We start from the raw sequence: 17,249 nt of genomic DNA, 5'->3' as shown, positions 1-17,249 counted from the left end.
CAAAAGTACACCTGGTCTCGGTGCTGGTCCCAGGGCTGAGCCCAGGGCTCATGCAGGCTCCTGGCGGTGCCAGCCCGCACCAGCAGCTCTGTGTCCCTGGGCCAGGCAGCGCCCGCACCCGTCCCACAGCCGAGGCTCCTTGAAGCTGCTGGTGCCACAGCCAAGAGACCCATCGCAGCGCTGATCGATACCAGGCTGAGCATTAAAATTGATTCTGCAGCCGATCTCATGCTCCAGCAGCGAGCAGCGCCCTCGTCCCGGTGATTTCTGCAGAGCTGCCATTATAATTCGTACCCCAGAACACGGCCGTGGGACACGGGGGCTCTGGCCCCATCGCAGCCCCAGCTGGGCCGGGGGCTGAGCCACCTCTCGCCTGCGCCCTCTCCAACCAGGGACAAGGAAAGGCTTCCAAGTTCAGTTCTATACGTATACGAGGGTCTCAAACGGTGATGCTTCCTAATTACATTTTAGAAAATAACAAAAAGGAAATTCTAGAGAAAAGCTCAGCATTTAGTCTTCCACCCCTCCCCCCAACAGTCTTTTTCCCTTTTTTAAAGAAATAATCTTTTAAGCATTAAAAAACTCCCCAGTGCTGCTGGTACAAATGCAGTGTAACCTTGAATTATATGTAGCAGGGCTGGCTTTCATTATTTATTAGCAAGATCAATTAGAATATTCTGTTTGCAGAGGAATATAATCCAATATGTACTTCAAGCACTAACAGCTAAATATATGCTTATTTAAAAATCAATCTAAAAGTCAAGGTTTCCTTTGTAAATCCTTACTACAGATTAAAAAAAAAAGCTTTGAGTGTTACCACCTGCTGAATGCTGTAGTCTCAAGGAGACAGTTATACATTTTAAAACATCTCAAATGGGAATTGATTGTAAGAGGCAAACAATTGCTGAAACCCAAAGCACAGAGGGCTCAGGGCGAGCTCTGCATGTGCCCAGGGTGGGCAGCAGGGACAAGCATCCCCCCCAGGTGATGATGGCCACCCACGTCCCTGCATGGGGGGGCTCCGGCAACACCCAGCACCCGCGTGTGCCAGCTGAGCCAGTGACTCAGTGCCGCCTGGCAGTGCTCAGCACAGGCTGGGTTCTCATTGACTCGCTGGGCTGACTGGGAGCCAAGCATCCGCCTGCAGCCCGGCCCGGATCCGCAGTGTCCTCGCCTTCTTCCCCTGAGTCGCAGGCTTCTAAGATTAATTGTCATGTATTATTTATTGACCTCAGCCACGACCTTGGCCCAGCGCGGTTTCCTTCGCCAGCGCCTCCGCACCGCGGCAACGGCGGCGGCAGGGTGGGCAGGGGGACAGGCATGGTGGCACCAGCAGCTCAGGGCAGCTGGCACTCCCAGCCCTGGCCATGCCATGGGGCTGCCCCACGGTCCCGAGATGCGCCCATCACTCCGCTCGGCCATGCCCCGGCAGTGCCAGTGCTCGCTTTCATCTCTCCCCTGGCACAAGCCCGGCGCGGGCATCCTCAGCGAGCTTCCAGGTTTTCCTGCTTTCTTAAGCTCTTTCTCTTTCGTCTTTCATTTTTAAATCTTATCTCCAGGTAAAGAGGGTATTTGGCAGGATCAAAAGGTGACCTTTAACAAGGTTAGCAGAGCCTCAAACGACATCCCTGCAAGTTCGTGCACACTCGAGCGTTAAAGGGAACAGTTCTCTGATCTCCCGTTCCTCAGTGGAAAAGTTGTTTCACAAAGATCTCTGCCAAAAGTCCATGCAGCAGGCTGAGAAAACTTTCTTAAAAACCCAACAACTAGAGTTAGCCACAGGTTGCCCTCCAGCTTCTGAGAGAGCAATCATTAAAAACTTCTGAAGTATTTCCCTCTCTGTTCAAGTTCCCAGTCTCTTGCCAATTCCCTGGGTCTAACAGATTCCCGACTATCACTTCACTAAATAAAATCACTCAAATGCCTCTTAGGAGAAGCATTACCGCAGTGGAGGGAGGTCGGACAGAAGCAATCAGAATGATTACAGAATGATTAGTGGGCTGGAAATGCATCCAAACAGAGCGAGGCTGGAGATCCTGTGGTGTCTGCTGGGCACAGACACGGTGCTGCCGGGACCCTCCGAACACCCTGTCACCCCAAGGTCCCCAGGGCCCCCAGCAGCACTGTGTCCTGCATGGGCCTCGGGTCCCCTGGTCACATGGGGAGTAACGCAGGGAGGGACCAGCAGCATGAGCTGGTGGGTGGCAAAGCCCGTCTTTCACCTACTAGCCTGGGGTCTCTCAGCCTTGGCTGAGACCCGTAGAGCTCTTCTAAGCACCTTGTGGATAAATTCCAGGTGACGAAGAACACCCTGGCCAAAGGGATGATGTGTGCGCTGGTGACGTGGCTGCTGAGCGCCCACAGTGCTGTGGGGTCAGCTGGCCCGGCAGATGAGGAGGGGAGCGAGGGGCCAGTGACCGGGCTGTGCCCACCACGACAGCAACCCTGCGCTTCCTGGGGCAGCCGGGAGCTGGCACTGGCAGTGACGGGACCCCCGCGCTGCTGGCGGGGCGAGGGCCGCACACAGGCTCCCCTGGCCGCAGCGGAGCTCGCCGGTGCCTCCGGGTGCCCAAAGCAAACAGACGGGAGCGGGTGGGCAGGCAGGAATGATACCAGCGTTAATCATTTCCGTGCCACTGTACCCAAACGCAGCACAGCCTGTGCCGCTCTGCTGCCAAGCGCTGGGCACGGCAGGCAAAGGCGCCGGGAACGGGCTCCGCACCAGAGCTGCCCCTTCAGGACGGCCAACCCACCGCCGCTCCGATGGCTGAGAGCGGGTCTCCCCGTGTCCCCACCACGCTGGGGACGGGGTCGCAAGGCAGCAGCTCTGGGTGCGTGGTGGGACGCGCAGAGCGGCGCTGCCCATCCAGCCCAGCACCCCCAGCCCTGCAGCACCGCCCCAGGCAGCCCGGCAGCCCAGGGGTTACAGCGCCTTGTTATTCCGTTCAGACCGCGCTCCACTTATTTGCAGACTGAATTTCCCAGAAGCCAAGGCTTTTTACTAGTGGATCTGCTGTAGAACCATGTTATTATAGATTGCAAGTTCCTTAAAGGTCAGATAACACAATACAATTGAATCATATTAGTGAGCATAGCGACTTGGTATTTTACTAACAAAACCCATAAAACAGATTGTTTGTTGCAGGGAAACATACGTTGTATAATAAAGTCATGGTAATTGTCTCCAGAAACAAACAATCAGTTTATGAGAAAAAAACTCCCGTAATTGTGGGTCCTCAGTGCAGCCGCCGCCAGGGCGGGCGCTGGCAGTGGACCCAGCGCAGATATTGCCAGTCAGTATTTTACAGTTTGGGTTACAGTACCTAAATGCATCGCAGAAGGCCTAGTAGGGAAATAAACAATTTCCAAGTGTATTGTTGAGAGACAAATATTCAATACTTCATTTAATGTATGGTTTGCAGTTAGTGGTTAATCTAAGACAATGCAGAGCCAGCCGTGTTTCACACTGCTATTAAGGAAATGCAGAATTGATTGTGAGGATGATTGAAGATTTCTGAAGAGCACAATTCCCAAGTCCGTAATGACCCCTCCTTTTTTTTTTCTAATTTGCCTGTAATCTACTCAGACAAATCCTTTTATCACGTTTATTTCCTTTCCAAGTTACAGCCAGTGTGATTAATTACTTAACTTTGCAGTCCTGCTCACCCTGCTGTACACTCTAATTTTTCTTCCTTTTAAAATGGTTCTCCATCCCAAACAGACGTAGTTCCTTTGTAAGCTCCTGTACTTTGTGCACTGAAACCCGCTGCTAAGGATGGATCCTGCGGGCAAGAGGTGCCCAGGACCTGCCCAGGACCCACACGGCCCCGTCCCATCCCCATGGTCCCCTGGGGGTAGCAGCACGTTCACCCCCTGTACAGGGGTTGGGGCGTTTCAGGGGGAGAGGAAAAGCACCAGCCTCGTTCTACAGAAACCTGGGGCTTGTCAGATGAGTGGGGGTTGTAGCTGCTCTGCCAGCCTGGAAATCTCATTTGGTTCTAGATTTAATCTCATCGTGAAAGAAAGAAAAACAAACTGGAGCCAGTGCAACTGTTTTAACTTCCCCTAGTCACAGAAAGAGAAGAAAAAGTAATTAAAAAAAAAAAAAAAACAAAAAACAAAAAACCAAAGCACAACGATAACAAAGAATTGACTACACAAAGCCAGGTCTCCTCTCATCACCTTTCCCACCGCGCGGGCTCTCGGCCCCCCGGCTCCCACCTCCTGCTCGTGCCATTGCATCTCAGCCACACAGCGAAACACATGTGGAAAAGCAATTAGATTTAAATCTAGTTTCCTCTTTCTACCTTGCCTTTCTCTTTTCTCTACTTAGATGCTCTTCAGTGCTGTAACTAATATGATTTGTGTTTAGCACAGTGTGAAACGAGAATGATTTATGGGGCTGTTAGCACTACACGGCTACCTGACGCCATCCCAGCCCCCCGAAAGGGCACTCCAAGAGCAGATTGCTGAGAGATTTCTGGCATTACATGTAATTATTTGTATACCCTGCCCACAAAAGTACTGTTACTCTGGTTCTCATGACGCCTATGTTTTCCTTATACCACGCTGGGCTCTGCTTTGTCAGAAAATGGGACCGGGACCCTTGACCAGCTCTGGCCCCAACACCACGCACTGGCCGCTGCCCACGCCGCTTCCATGAACTCATTTGCTGGGTTTAAATTGATGTTTCAGCCCAGATTAACTTGTGCCTTAGCTAAAACAAATACGGGCTCAGTCTCTGCATTTCATTACCGGCAGCTCATGCACAGGCTCTGTGTGCTGGGGAACCACCAGACGCAGCTCCTTGAACGTGTCCAGCAGCCTGGTGCGTTTGCGCCTGGCTCAGTGACTCCTGTGACAAAGTCCTATTCAATGTCTCTGTGATCGGACAAATCTTCCCCGTGACTGTGACAGCAGCTCTGTCAGGGAGGATCCTGCGCCTCTGCGCCAGCAAGTGCCCTTCATTAATTCTCCATGCTGCCCCAAGAACATCCAGCGTCCTCCTCGCCCTGGCAGCCGCCCCTGCACGTGGGGCACACAATAACGGAGCCCCCTCCCTTGCCTTCAACTTATAACAAAAAGCCAAATGAAATAATAAAAGAAACTCATTTTAATGCCACAGAGGGAATTGTTTTATTGCTAAAGCAGCAAATAGAACTAATTGAATTGCTGGAAAAAAAAGGAGCTAAGGAAAGGAAAGGATAGGTGCAGTGCACAGACAGAAAGGGCGAACTGGTGCCTGAATATTCATGGGCCTGGAAACTGCAAACCCTTGAATGCAAAATATCTTCATAACTGATAATACTGCCAACGGCGATGCATGCACGGTGCTCGGAGAGAGGGAGTTGGGAATGCTTGCATTTAGAATATACTTTTAAAAAGTAATATTATGGAACAGATTCTCTGGCTCATTAAGTTGCTTTGCACCTCCCTGATCAAACAGAGCATCCTGGGAGCGAACACGGCGGCCGGCACAATTCCCACCCGCGGCTGAGCACGAGCGCTGCCTGCGTCCTGCCTGCAACAGGCAGCAGCACCCGGGAGCTGCACCAGCCCTGCAGTGCCCTGCTCGGGGCAGCAGGCACCCGGACAGCCCTGCTACCTGCTGGGGACAGGCCATGCACAGGCAGGGCACAGGCAGGGGCCCAGTAGCTGCAATGCCCCATCCTGGGCTGCAGAGCCAGGTCACTTCACCCCAAATTGCTTCCCATTTCACACACTGCCAGTTAAACCTGCCATAAGCTTTTAAACGTACCATTTTCAGTGAGCCTTAATTTTCAGTAGCAACATATATATGAATGCAGGGGGCTGCATTTTAATTAAGGCAGCGTTCACGCTCTTCATTACAACACTAAGCCAGCAAGAAACACCAAGGATATAAATCCCATTAATGAAGAAGGAGCTACACATTGTGCTACTTAACTACTTTAACTACAGAGACACCAATATACAAAACGATTGTTACCTAAAGTGCAACAGGGTGCTCAGGGACAAAAACTGGATTAGAAATGCAGGTTACGCTCCGAGGGGCCACCCAACATCCATTTGGCACCGCCGCAGATGTAGCCCCTGCCCCTGCACCCCAAAGGCACAGCAAACAGCCTCTCGTAGTTCAACTACTGTCCCCCCAGAACAAACCAAGTCCCATGGGGCTGCAGAGCACCCAGGCTGCTCCCGGCAGTTCCCGTGGGGACAACCGGACCCCCGCTCTGGAGACATCACCCCAACTATGGTCAGCAGCTCTGAACTGAAACCATGATACATGAGCTCCTTAAACACTGAGACAACTGGAAAGCACTTTATCACCATTGCCTACTGCAAAAAATGGCTCAAGAATTTCTGTTCAGGTTTCCCAAATGAAATAGTTGTGGTAGAGACACGGTCGGTTTCCCACAGAGACAACCAGGTCCCAAGACAAGAGTGTGGGAACAGGGTAATAATAAACCACCTAGATGTAACTTTACCAGCAGTGGCTCTGGCAGAAAAGCCTGTAGTGATCTAATAACAAATTTCCCCTTCTGCCACTCCAGCCTTGAGAAATCCAGAGTAGTCTGAGCCTTAAATCCATCCTGGCTCTTCCTTTGTCATTAATTGTCAGGCTATTTGTATTACACTTTTTACATACCAAATAGACTCCAATTTCATGGTGGGCTAGACTGCAGAAATGCCTCTTTTAATCTTTTTAATTCTGAAGTAGTATAAAACTTTAATATTTTCTTATACAGTATACATTTACTCACATCTAACAATATCACTACAATTTAGGAGCAATAAAAGTCAAGCTCCCGTCTGTATGATAAGCTTGCAGCTTTATTTCCAAAGTTCAATCAGTTAACCTAGGAGAGCAATAGCTTCCCCACAATGAGTAATGATGCAGAATAATATTTAGATAGAGATAAACCCTTTTAGCATAGGAAATTGCATTACGATTTGCTGGGTCTTAGAAATTTGAAGCGAGATGCGTTAGTTTACCAATGAAGTTATTGCCTGAGGCATTTTTTCACAGTGCTTTGATTTTCTTCAGGAGTTTCTAGAGGATTTTGAGCTGAGTAAGGAACCTTTGCCGTTCCTGGCCCCGGCGTGCAGCAGATCCCGTGGTGTGAAGAGCATCCCCACGTGCGGCAGCAGGAGGGGACCGGAGCCCCAGTTAGGGTTGGACTGTGCAGCCCCCCTGGGGGGGTCTGCCCACACCAGACCATGGGGGCTCACAGGCTGTGCTGGCTCCTGGCCCCGCTGAGTACTTGCCCCATCAGGTCCAGCTCCCAGGGGGACACATGGACACAACAGCCATGGCAGCAGCAGCCTGGTGACCTTGGACTGCTCTCATTTGGCTGGACATCGAATTAACCTTGGTAGCTACTAACGAAGGCTGGCAAGCAAGAATGCTGCCAAGACCCCCCCATCCACTGCTGAGTTTGATCCCTCCTGCCCACGCAGAGCTCAGCACCAGCTCCAGCACCTTCCCCATCACTCACCAGCTCCCCTGGAGCCTCTCGAGGTCCTGCAGGCTGTTGACTGCACCAGTTTGCCTTTCTGTACATTTTAACAACTCTGGTAAAACAGGCAGAGCCTTTCGTGGGGCAGCTCTGTCCCCGGGCATTGCTCCGGCTCTGCAGGGTCCTCGTGCCATGGAGCAGAGGTTGACGATTTGGAATTCACACAGTTCAAATAGCCGAGAAATGAGCTTGGAGGTGTGAGTGCTGACAGTGCAGGCAAGCAGCAGTGGGATCAATGCTGGTGCTCCCCAGGGGACAGACCGAACAGGGATGAACCAAAGGCCAATTAACGACTTCCAACAGCAACAACGTCAGGATCCATGGCTGGACATTGGCACCTCCTGAGTCAGCGCTTCGCATGGAAAAGGGTTGGGCAGCACTGGAACTGAGTAATTCCCAATTAATAACCCACCCAAGTGATGCAGTCCCTTCCACTCAGAAGTGAGGCAGGAGGTGACTCCCCCAACACATTTGGGGGCTCAGATATGGGTCCTGGACACAGGGTGGCAGCTGAGCCCCCCCGGGCACGGGGGCACCCACAGGAGCCCTGGGAGCTGGTGCCTCCTTGTCGCTGGCGTTAACAAAGCGGGTGGATTTGTCTTTTCCTTGGCTGGGGGAGGGCAGCTCACACTGTCAGCTGCTGAATCCAAATGCGAATTTAACGCGGCCTCCGACGCTGACGTTGGCTTTCCACAGGCGTCCTCGCTGCTCAGCTTAATTATATGAATGGCCATCAAGAACAAATACAGAAAGGGCAGAGCTGAGGCTGGAATAAAGTTATTTGCAGATGTGGATGAACACTAATCGAAAGTATATTATATTACTGTACCCATCTCAATGCAAGATGAAGGGAAATATGCTCTAAAATAAAGGAGGGCTGCAAATTTGGGCTACCAGAACCACTTTGCTCTGCTCAGATCCAAAATGACTACCCACTAATAAAGGAGGAGGGCAAGTCCAGTCCAGCCTGGCTCTGGAGGGAACGGAAATAGGGTTTTGGCTTGAAATGTGTTACAGCAATCTCCATAATACAAAATAAAGTCTGGCAGATGGAGTTATTTTTATCCAAAGCCACTTCTGTTTAGTAGGTCTGTGGCTATTACTGATGTCCCTTTGCTATTTCCTCTTCCCCCGCCTCAGTTTCTCCAAGGCACTGACAAGATTGGAGCAGACAGCCACGGGTATATTTTGGGAGGATCCTACATTACTTAGCTGCAAAATCAATTGCGAATTTTGCATCCACCCTCAGCGTTTGGCCTGTTTATATTGCCAAATAAATTCCTTAAAGAAGTACTGTACTTCACAGGAGAGCTTGTCAAGGTAAATACCTTCATTTACATAAAATGTGACTAGCAATTGAAATGTTAAAGCCATAAAGAGCAAGTTTATGATCCATCCTTGATGCTTGGATGTATAATATGACAAGAGGGAAAATAGTGCGCCTTGCAACATTTACTAAATTGGTGTGTTGACTCTGGGGATGGAAATGGGAGATTTGAAAAAAAAAAAAACAGGTCAGACAGGATTTTTTAGTGTTGTGGGGTTTTTTCTTGTTCTTTTTTTTCCCGTGAATATGAATCCTTTTCACAGTCTTCAAACAGTTGGCTTTTAAATACTCTCCTTCAGCTGGGAAAGCAGCAGCCGCCTGAGCAAACACCAGGCGGGCGGGCAGGGACCGCGCAGGCAGGCAGCACCACCGCCGGGACACTCGGGGACACACGCCGGCGTCCCCGCCACCGCGGCAGCAGAAAGCGGCGCCACGCACCCGTTAGTGCCGTGGTCGGGGCAGCAGCTCTGGTGGGGCTGGCGCGGGGCTGAGCTGCTCCCAGCACCAGGACCGATCCTGCCCAGGCCCCAGGAGCAAAGCCAAGGCCAGGCTTTGCTGGGGCTGGCCCAGCCTTCCATCTAAACGGGAATTTCTCACCATGATTGAAAAGATTCTTGTAATCCAGGGTTTTCTTTTAAATTTTTTAAAAGGGAGGGAAAACCAATTTAAACCACTTTGAATCCTAAATAAAAGGATAAAATGGACTGCTGCCTACATACATACCACAGTGAAATTATAATATCCACACTTAATGCTCTGGAAAGTTTGATAGTGCATGTTCCTCACCTGAACTCAGTACGAACATTTCAGCCATTCATTCATACTCGTAGCCTCTCAATTCATTGAAACCACTTCAAGCAAAAATCATTTGAAAGAAATTACCTCTGTGTATTACACCACAGCAATGAGAAATGTCCCACATGAGCCTCTCCAGCCCCCAAAGCAATAAAATTTCTGCTGAAGTGGATGATATAATGACTCAGGGAAAAGAAGTCCCCATGACAACAAGAGGTAAGAGAAATCCATGAAAAGCAAAAGACTCCGACCTCTCTTGATACAAGGTGTCACCAATTTGTGCTGGCATTTTCACTTTGAAAATCAAAAGCCTTTGTCCGTAACTTTCTCTGAGAACCTGTTGTTCCTTCTTTGCTGGTCTGGGCTTCGCACAGAGCAGAACGAGCCTCGCTAAATCAGAAACCGAGCAGGGGTCAGGCTCATCATTTAAACCCGTGAACGCAGCCAACTGACTCTTCGCCTTTCTCTTTTCTAAAGGGGCTGTTTTTCCCCAGGCCTATTTTTGTATTTTTTATAGCATGTACATGCTCGAGCGATACTGCATTCACACACAGAGCGAAGCTCACAAACTTTGACACTACCACTAACACTAAAACCATTAGCAGCAAACCACCGTAGTGTTTACTTAGTGGATTATTGAGCAAAATCCTAGAGAAAGAGCGTTTCTGAAAATACAGGGCAACATCAGATTATTTCAGCCCTGGTAACATATGACAGTTCCCTAAATGCCCCAAGGGTTATTGGAAGAGCCATCTCTGCCTTGCTGGGCTGGTCTTCTGAGCCCGGGGTTCACAACCAGCCCCAGTGCCGCTGCTGGGACACGGTGCTGGTGCTCCCCGCCTCATGCTGCCGAGCCGGCGGTGCAGCCGCAGCCCTGCCAGGGCTGAGCTGGGCCAGGCAGGGGCTGCCGAGGGGTCAGTGCACAGCCCCCCTGCACTAGGTGTCCCCCACCACCTGCAAACAAACCCATTTTAGCCAGAGGCAGCAGCAGCCCCGCGGGCGCCCCGCAGCTCTCCCCGCCGCGCTGCCCCACGCGTCTCTCACTCCGTTTGCAGGAAGAGCGAGCGCAGCATGGCAGGGCTACGGGCGCGAAAGCAGCTGCCATTCCCATGGCTACAACAGAGCAGCCTGTGGATAGCCATCATCAGGTGATAAAACGCTGCCAAGAGGCCTGACTCATGCCTGCATCCCACCCCTTGAGCTGAAACTGTGCGGAAAGGCCCAGAGAAGATGCTGCCAGCGAGGGCAGAGCCCAGGAGAGCCCCAGCTCTGCAACAGCGCATTCACTCCAGCAGCTCTGGCTACAGAAGAAAATCCATGTGTGATGCTGCAGTGGCCTCTCTCCAGCCCCACATGGGTGAAACTCAGGGACTGACCAGTACAGAGCCTGGCCTCTACTCAGCCCAGACCCTCCGCCGGCTTCACCGAGAGCCAAACCATGGCATCAGCGGGAGTCGGTGCTGCACGCATGTGCCGGCTCTGCATGGAAGAACTGGGCTAGAAAAAAACAGTGCACCTGTAGGATCTAACCCAGGTTTAGGAAAGGTGAAGCAGACAAAGTATTGCAAGAGCTATGTTACATGGAAATACTTGTACAGTCTTCAACCCAGATTAATCCCAATGCATCAGATCCACAGAGGGAGGGCAGCTGAGTCACTACATTTCAGCAAAAGCCAACTCACAGCAGGTCCCAGAAAAAAAAAAAATCAATACCCTTTCCCTAAGTTACCAGAAGTGCAGAGGGCACAGTACACTGGGAAGGCCTTTTGCAGAGAAATACAGCAGCTACCAGGCATCTGCAGCAGTGCCCATCATTAGTGGCAAACCCCGATCTATCCATCCACTGTAGGTGTTCCTGCCGTGCCCATCAGCACAGCCTCACAGCGCTGATGGAACTGGCTTGATTTTCTGAGTATCCGGAGCTGACGGGAGGGGCACAAGCATTACCCGCAATGCAATTACATCTCACAGTGAGGGTCACACTGTGTGGGACCAAGGCTGCAATGGCCCCAAGATATTGCTGTCCAACAGCTGTTAAGGGAAGCTGCAGGGGGGGCTCAATGCACATCTCCAGACATGACCGGCACTGGTTCCACCGGCAGCCACAGGAGCTGGGCCATGGCAATGGGACAATCCTGGTGACAGCCCTGCCACCCTCAGCACGGCATGGGTGTGGGACGGTGAGTGGTGCTGGGGGAACAGAGCCCATCACAGCAACAACAGCACATGACAGCTGCTTCCCCAGAACAGACCAGTCGGGTGTCCAGGGACATGACTGAGAGCGCTGGCTCTGTAGACACAGCCAGCTGCTCCCTGGAACCACCGGCTCGAGAGCACGCGTTTATTACTGGGAGAAGAGCTCCCTGTCACGGTATTATTCATTATTTGTATGAGGGCAGCAGCTCACAGAATAACACACAGGCCTGGCTGTTAGGGAGAATGCTCCAAAAAACCCAGACGGGCAGTGAAAATGGCATTAGTCAATGCAAACCACTTCACTGCCTGTCATGGTGCCTGCTCCCGCAGCGGCTGCACCAGGACGGCTCCACGCACGGAGCTGCACCCGTGTGAGTGCTCAACATGTGGGGCCAGGGCAGAGCGGGAGGAACGGGGTCTGATGACAGACACGGTGCTGCAGCTTCCATGTGAATGCTCCACCGAGAGGGAGGCAAGGAGTAAAGCAGTGTGCACGTACACATAGAATTTAACCATGGAGTAATCTTCAAATCAGTGAACTTTAAAACTCCAAGTAAAGACACCACTATCAGATACCCTCTTTGCATTGTGAAGAACATATTTTTCTTAAAACTGCAAATGTCATTTCAAGATACTGTTATGAATCCTCACTTTTCTGCTGGACATAGGATGTTGAGAGAGCCTTGAAAGCACGAACGAACAAAGCCAAAGCAGCTCACCGCACTGAGCTGGCGGCAGCTGGGAGCGCGGGGCTGTTCCACTCAGCTCAGGGAGCTACAGAAAGTCAAAGTGCTGAGGTCTATTGTGCTGGGCATTCACACAAGCAGAAGGACCCACCTAAAGCACCGTTGTTCCGGTGCTGTGAGCCCCCACTCCCTTCACAAACCACCCAAAAGTGATTCTCCTCCAACACCTCCCCACCGGTCACCAGTTTTGTGTTGGTAACAAGCATTTGTGGGTGTCAGCTGAATTCCTTCGATGCTCAGGGGCCTCCAGAGTCTCTCCATGTTCTGCTGTCCTCACTGCACTCTCAGAACAGCTCTCATAGTTTGTTTCCAACCGCAGGGTAGCTCGGGGCAGAGCTCCCGGCATGGGCCATGCCCGCTGAGGCGTGAGCGCTGCAGAGCTCGTCGCCCGTGCAAACGCCTCCGGTCCAGCCTGGCCATGGGTCTGGGGGCTCACCCTGTGCCTGGGCAGCAAGAGCTGCCCCGGGCGTGCGAGGGAGCAGAAGGACACTCAGTGCTCACTAAAAACCAGCAGCAGTTCCTACCAGTAACATGCGTGTACCCTGTGGTTTAGGAGGAACAAGCAGGTGAAAGAAAGCAGCCAGTGACTTGCAAAGGGAAGGCAGGTATCTGCAACCTTCAGCCACAGTGGGACTAAGTGCTGGCATATTGTAAGGGATGAAGTCAGCAAAGTTCATCACCAAAGGTAATATTTACTGCCGGGTATCAATGTCCCAGACTTAACGGAGACCTGAAGATACGCAAAAAACACATACACCAGAGAGAAGTATTGCCACACTGTTAACTGAAGGAAAGGTTAAAAGTCACATCCCCCTCAGCCTTTAACACACTGTTTAATAGTAATCAAGTGACATTCTGCATTAAGAAAAAAAACAAAACAAAAACAAAACACAAGCTAGGGAATTTATCAACAAAAGTCAATGCACGTGGGATATTAAGTGCAGTTCAAGGAAAGCTGCATCATTGAACTTGTCCTTCAGACAGCAGGACATTAGGATGTATGGAATCACAAATTACAATTACACAAACAATTCTGTCAGCATAACACCAACCAACTGGAACAAGCCTTCGAGCCAGTTCACATCTGTACACGTGTAGGAAGACCTCAGCTCAGTAATTTCTACTGAAACTTTGAGTGCACAGCTAAAGCAACCGCAGACAGCACAGCTTTCCCTAAAGGTTACAGGGCCAGCACAGCCGGCAGCGCTGGTGGAGCAGGCTCGCCACATGGCTCCAGCCTGTGGCAAAAGCTGTTTGCAGAACCTTCAGCCCCGATGAACATCCCGGGCACCGGGAGAGGTGACTGACCTCAGGGTAGCAAAGACGTGCACAGCGCAGCATGGGACGCACACAGAAGAAATGGCAGCATTTAGGTACTGTCTCCATTTCACAGGTGGAAAAACTAAGGTGGGGAAACTGTTGCTTTTCCTTACAACGCTGCTGGACTAGAAGATGCTGTCAGTATTGAACGACAAAGCAAGGAATCCTGAGGGTCTGACATTGCCTTATTTCACTACATGAGAAAAAACTTGACAGTATTAAAAACTAACAGTTTATCATGCATAAAAAGAAGTGTTATATGCAAAATATAAACAAGTGATAGAAGTCACTGTAAAGATATGCTGGTATAAACACTTCAATAGTTGCTTCTTTGCTTAAAGAAAATTGACATTTGTGTGGGTAGGAAAAATCTCCCATTACTGTACCTGGGCCACAGCTGCAGGCAGTCACCTCCCGGTGCACTCAATCAGACCAGCTCAGAGAGGGGCACGAAGAAACAGCTGCTGGTGTGGGTGGCGCTTTCCCTGGTCCTGTTCAGTGTTTGTACAGCACCAGCCCCTGGGCTGGGACAGCGGCGGGTCCAGCGCAGCACCGGGAACCCAGAGCACCCACCTGTCCCGACAGCCAGGCCCAGCAGGAAGGAGCAGCAAGCCGTTGGGCTTGGGCAGGTGTGAAAATGGCTTTAGGTTAAATAATCAGGGCAAATCATCAGGGCCACAAAGGCAGTTAAGCAGCAGTGTCATTTATTTATCTCATGACCAGCATCCATCCCCCAGGCTGCCCTGCGGGACCCTCACAAATCAGCTCTGACCCCCTTTCCTTCTCCCACCTCTCCTGCACAGCTCCAGTGCTGGAAATTGGCTACACAAACCACAGAGCTACTGCGGGGAGGAACAATTTCAAAATGCATGCTGCAAATGAAAACCTGTGTGTGCCTTTCACTACACCAGAGGAGTTACACCCACTCTCTAGCCCTTTTCTTGTAGCTTGACTTTAAAGATGAAAAAACCCCTGCTTGCCATATTCAGTGCTTGATCTTCTTCTGCCTGTTTTGAATAAAACCAAACCTTTTTACATGCTGCTTTCTACCCTCTTCCAGCAAGTTTTTAAACTTATTTTCAAGGCAAGACTTTCCTGCAGGAAAATTCAGTAAAATAAGAGACTGTGTCTGAAATAATATATACAAACACAACAACTGCAGTCAATCCTTTATTCCTTCCCCACGTTGGTACAGCACACCGAAAACACTCTGAGACAAATGCACTTTCTCAGTGCTGATCTCCACTTTATTGAAGTCCCTCAAGAAAATCCCTCAGCATTTCAACAAAGCCGAGTGGATGGTACACCAAATAAGTGCTATGAAGACTTTGCTTCCACAATTGCCACAGAAAATTTCCTGGCGTTCCTCTTATTTAAATGCGATTGACAGGAAGGCTGTGTACTTATTTTAATAAAAACTGACCAGATAATCCAAGCTCTAACTAACTTGCTGCCTCTATTTTTTTCATTAATTTTCAGAGCAGTTAACAACTACCACATTAGCAAAGAAACCCCAACAACACAACTTTATCAGCTTAGTTACAGGCTATTCCTTATAAAGAAAATAGTATGGGTTGTGTTTTACCGTAAACTACAGAACTACGAGTAATTTGCAAGTTCCATTGATGTACTGCATTATTTTTAGTTTCCAGATTTTTAAAGACAAAGGAAAAAAAACCCGGAGCCATCACAATTCACTGATTTGCTAAACCTGCCAAGGCACTTAACACTTCATTACTGCAGTCCAGTATTTTCTAATAATCAGAACTTTTAGTATAAGATTCCCTTAGAATGTTACAATATGCCAGGCAATAACATTTGGAGACTTCTTCACGAATAGAATTAGATCTTGTCGGTGGAAAAAAAAAACAACTTTCTGACATGGAACTTGTTGAATGAAGAGTAAATTCTATCTGTGCCGAACCATGCAGCCTGTATGAAAGCCGGCATCCTTCCTCACCTCACAGCTCCTAGCATCACCTGCAACAACTTGCAATCTTCTTTATTTCTGCAATTATTAGTTACTGACCTATTCAGACGTGTTTTACACCTAGTGCAGCCGAACTGCTATAGTCTGCTCAAGCACTCTGTGCACGGAGTTACAGAAAAAGGATGTTTTCACTCATTTTCCGCCTTCCCATCAGAACCCCGCATTTGAAACTACCGCAGGTATCAGGCGGCACCCCGCACCTGCCGGCCTGCCCCCCAGCACGGTTCGGTTCTCGTGTCCGACCCGCCGCGGCCCCCCGTCCCCCATCACTGGCCGTAGCTCCCACCGCCCAGCGAGCTGCCGGGGCCGAGCGGGGACACCCCCCACTGCCCCCCGGGATCCCGCCGGACACGCATCCCCCCATCGCGGGTGGCGCCCGGAGCCTCGCGCCCTCACCTGTACCACTCCAGCCCCTTCTCGTAGTTCCTGTCAAAGAAGTGGGGCTCGGTGCCTACGGCGCGCACGTCGGGGTGCGCCCGGATGGCCTCCAGCAGTGCTCGCGTTCCCCCCTTCTTCACCCCGATGATGAGGGCTTGCGGCAGCCGCTTCTCCCCGTAGTCCGGCGTGGTGCTGCCGCCGCCGCGGCTCCCCGGGCTGCCGGCCCGGCTCAGCTCCTCGTCCGTGGTGCTCGACTCCTGCAGGTCCCTCTCGAACGCTCCGCTCTGCGCCGTGATCACCTCCCCGGGGGCCAGCGGCGTCCGCAGCCAAGCGCCCGCCGCTCCTTCCCGGCTGCCGTTGGCGGCCCGCGTCGGAGCCGCGGATGGGGCCGGGGTAACGGAGCTGCCCGGAGGGCTGGAGGGGGAGCGCGGGGCCCCGGGGACCGCCGTGCCGGGGACGGCGGCGGGGGAGCGCGGAGCCCCTGGGGCCGCCGTGCCAGGGACGGCGGCGGGGGAGCGCAGGACGCCCGGACCGGTGCCCCCCATCAGGCTGTAGCACAGGTAGGTGAGGCAGAGGGAGAGGCTGCACATGCAGAGGAGCTTCCGCGCCGGAGGCACCTTAGAGCCGCGCCCGCCCGGCACCCCTGGCTGGGCGGGGGGGGCCATGGCTGCTCCCCGCTCCTCGCCCCGGGCACCGGGCGCACATGGTGTCAGCCGCCGCCCGGCCGCCCCGGCCGCATGGGGCGCCGCTGCCCCCCCGCCCCGCCGCTGCCGGGGGGGAGCCCCGCATGGCACGGTCGGTGCCGGCCCCCGCCGGGCACCGGGGCGCCTGGGCTCAGCGCTGCCGCCGGCTCCGCACTGTTGCCGCCCGAGTTCCTGCTGCTAAACTTTGTGCCGGGTGGGAGGCGGGAGCGCGCTCCCGGCGCGGGGAGGGCCCGCCCCCGCCGCCGCCGAGAGCGCGGGAGCGCGCCGGGCCTCGCCGAGCGCCGGCACCGCGGG

The 17,249-nt window shown here is 52.0% G+C and overlaps 1 protein-coding gene across 1 annotated transcript in view; it reads right to left on the bottom strand.

Annotated features, from left to right (window-relative positions):
- Nucleotides 1-16,916, bottom strand: part of HS3ST4 (heparan sulfate-glucosamine 3-sulfotransferase 4) — a gene marked incomplete at both ends in the record, with an annotated part of 49,286 nt that extends 32,370 nt beyond the window's left edge. The window contains one exon of the mRNA XM_080354279.1: nt 16,270-16,916. Within this exon, the coding sequence (XP_080210405.1) occupies nt 16,270-16,916 (647 nt within the window). The remainder of the gene's footprint in view (nt 1-16,269) is intronic.
- Between the last annotated feature and the right edge of the window lie 333 nt (nt 16,917-17,249).

This window comes from Nesoenas mayeri (assembly GCF_963082525.1).
Source record: "Nesoenas mayeri genome assembly, chromosome: 15".
Taxonomy (NCBI): domain Eukaryota; kingdom Metazoa; phylum Chordata; class Aves; order Columbiformes; family Columbidae; genus Nesoenas; species Nesoenas mayeri.
This window is presented reverse-complemented; position numbering and strand designations above follow the sequence as displayed.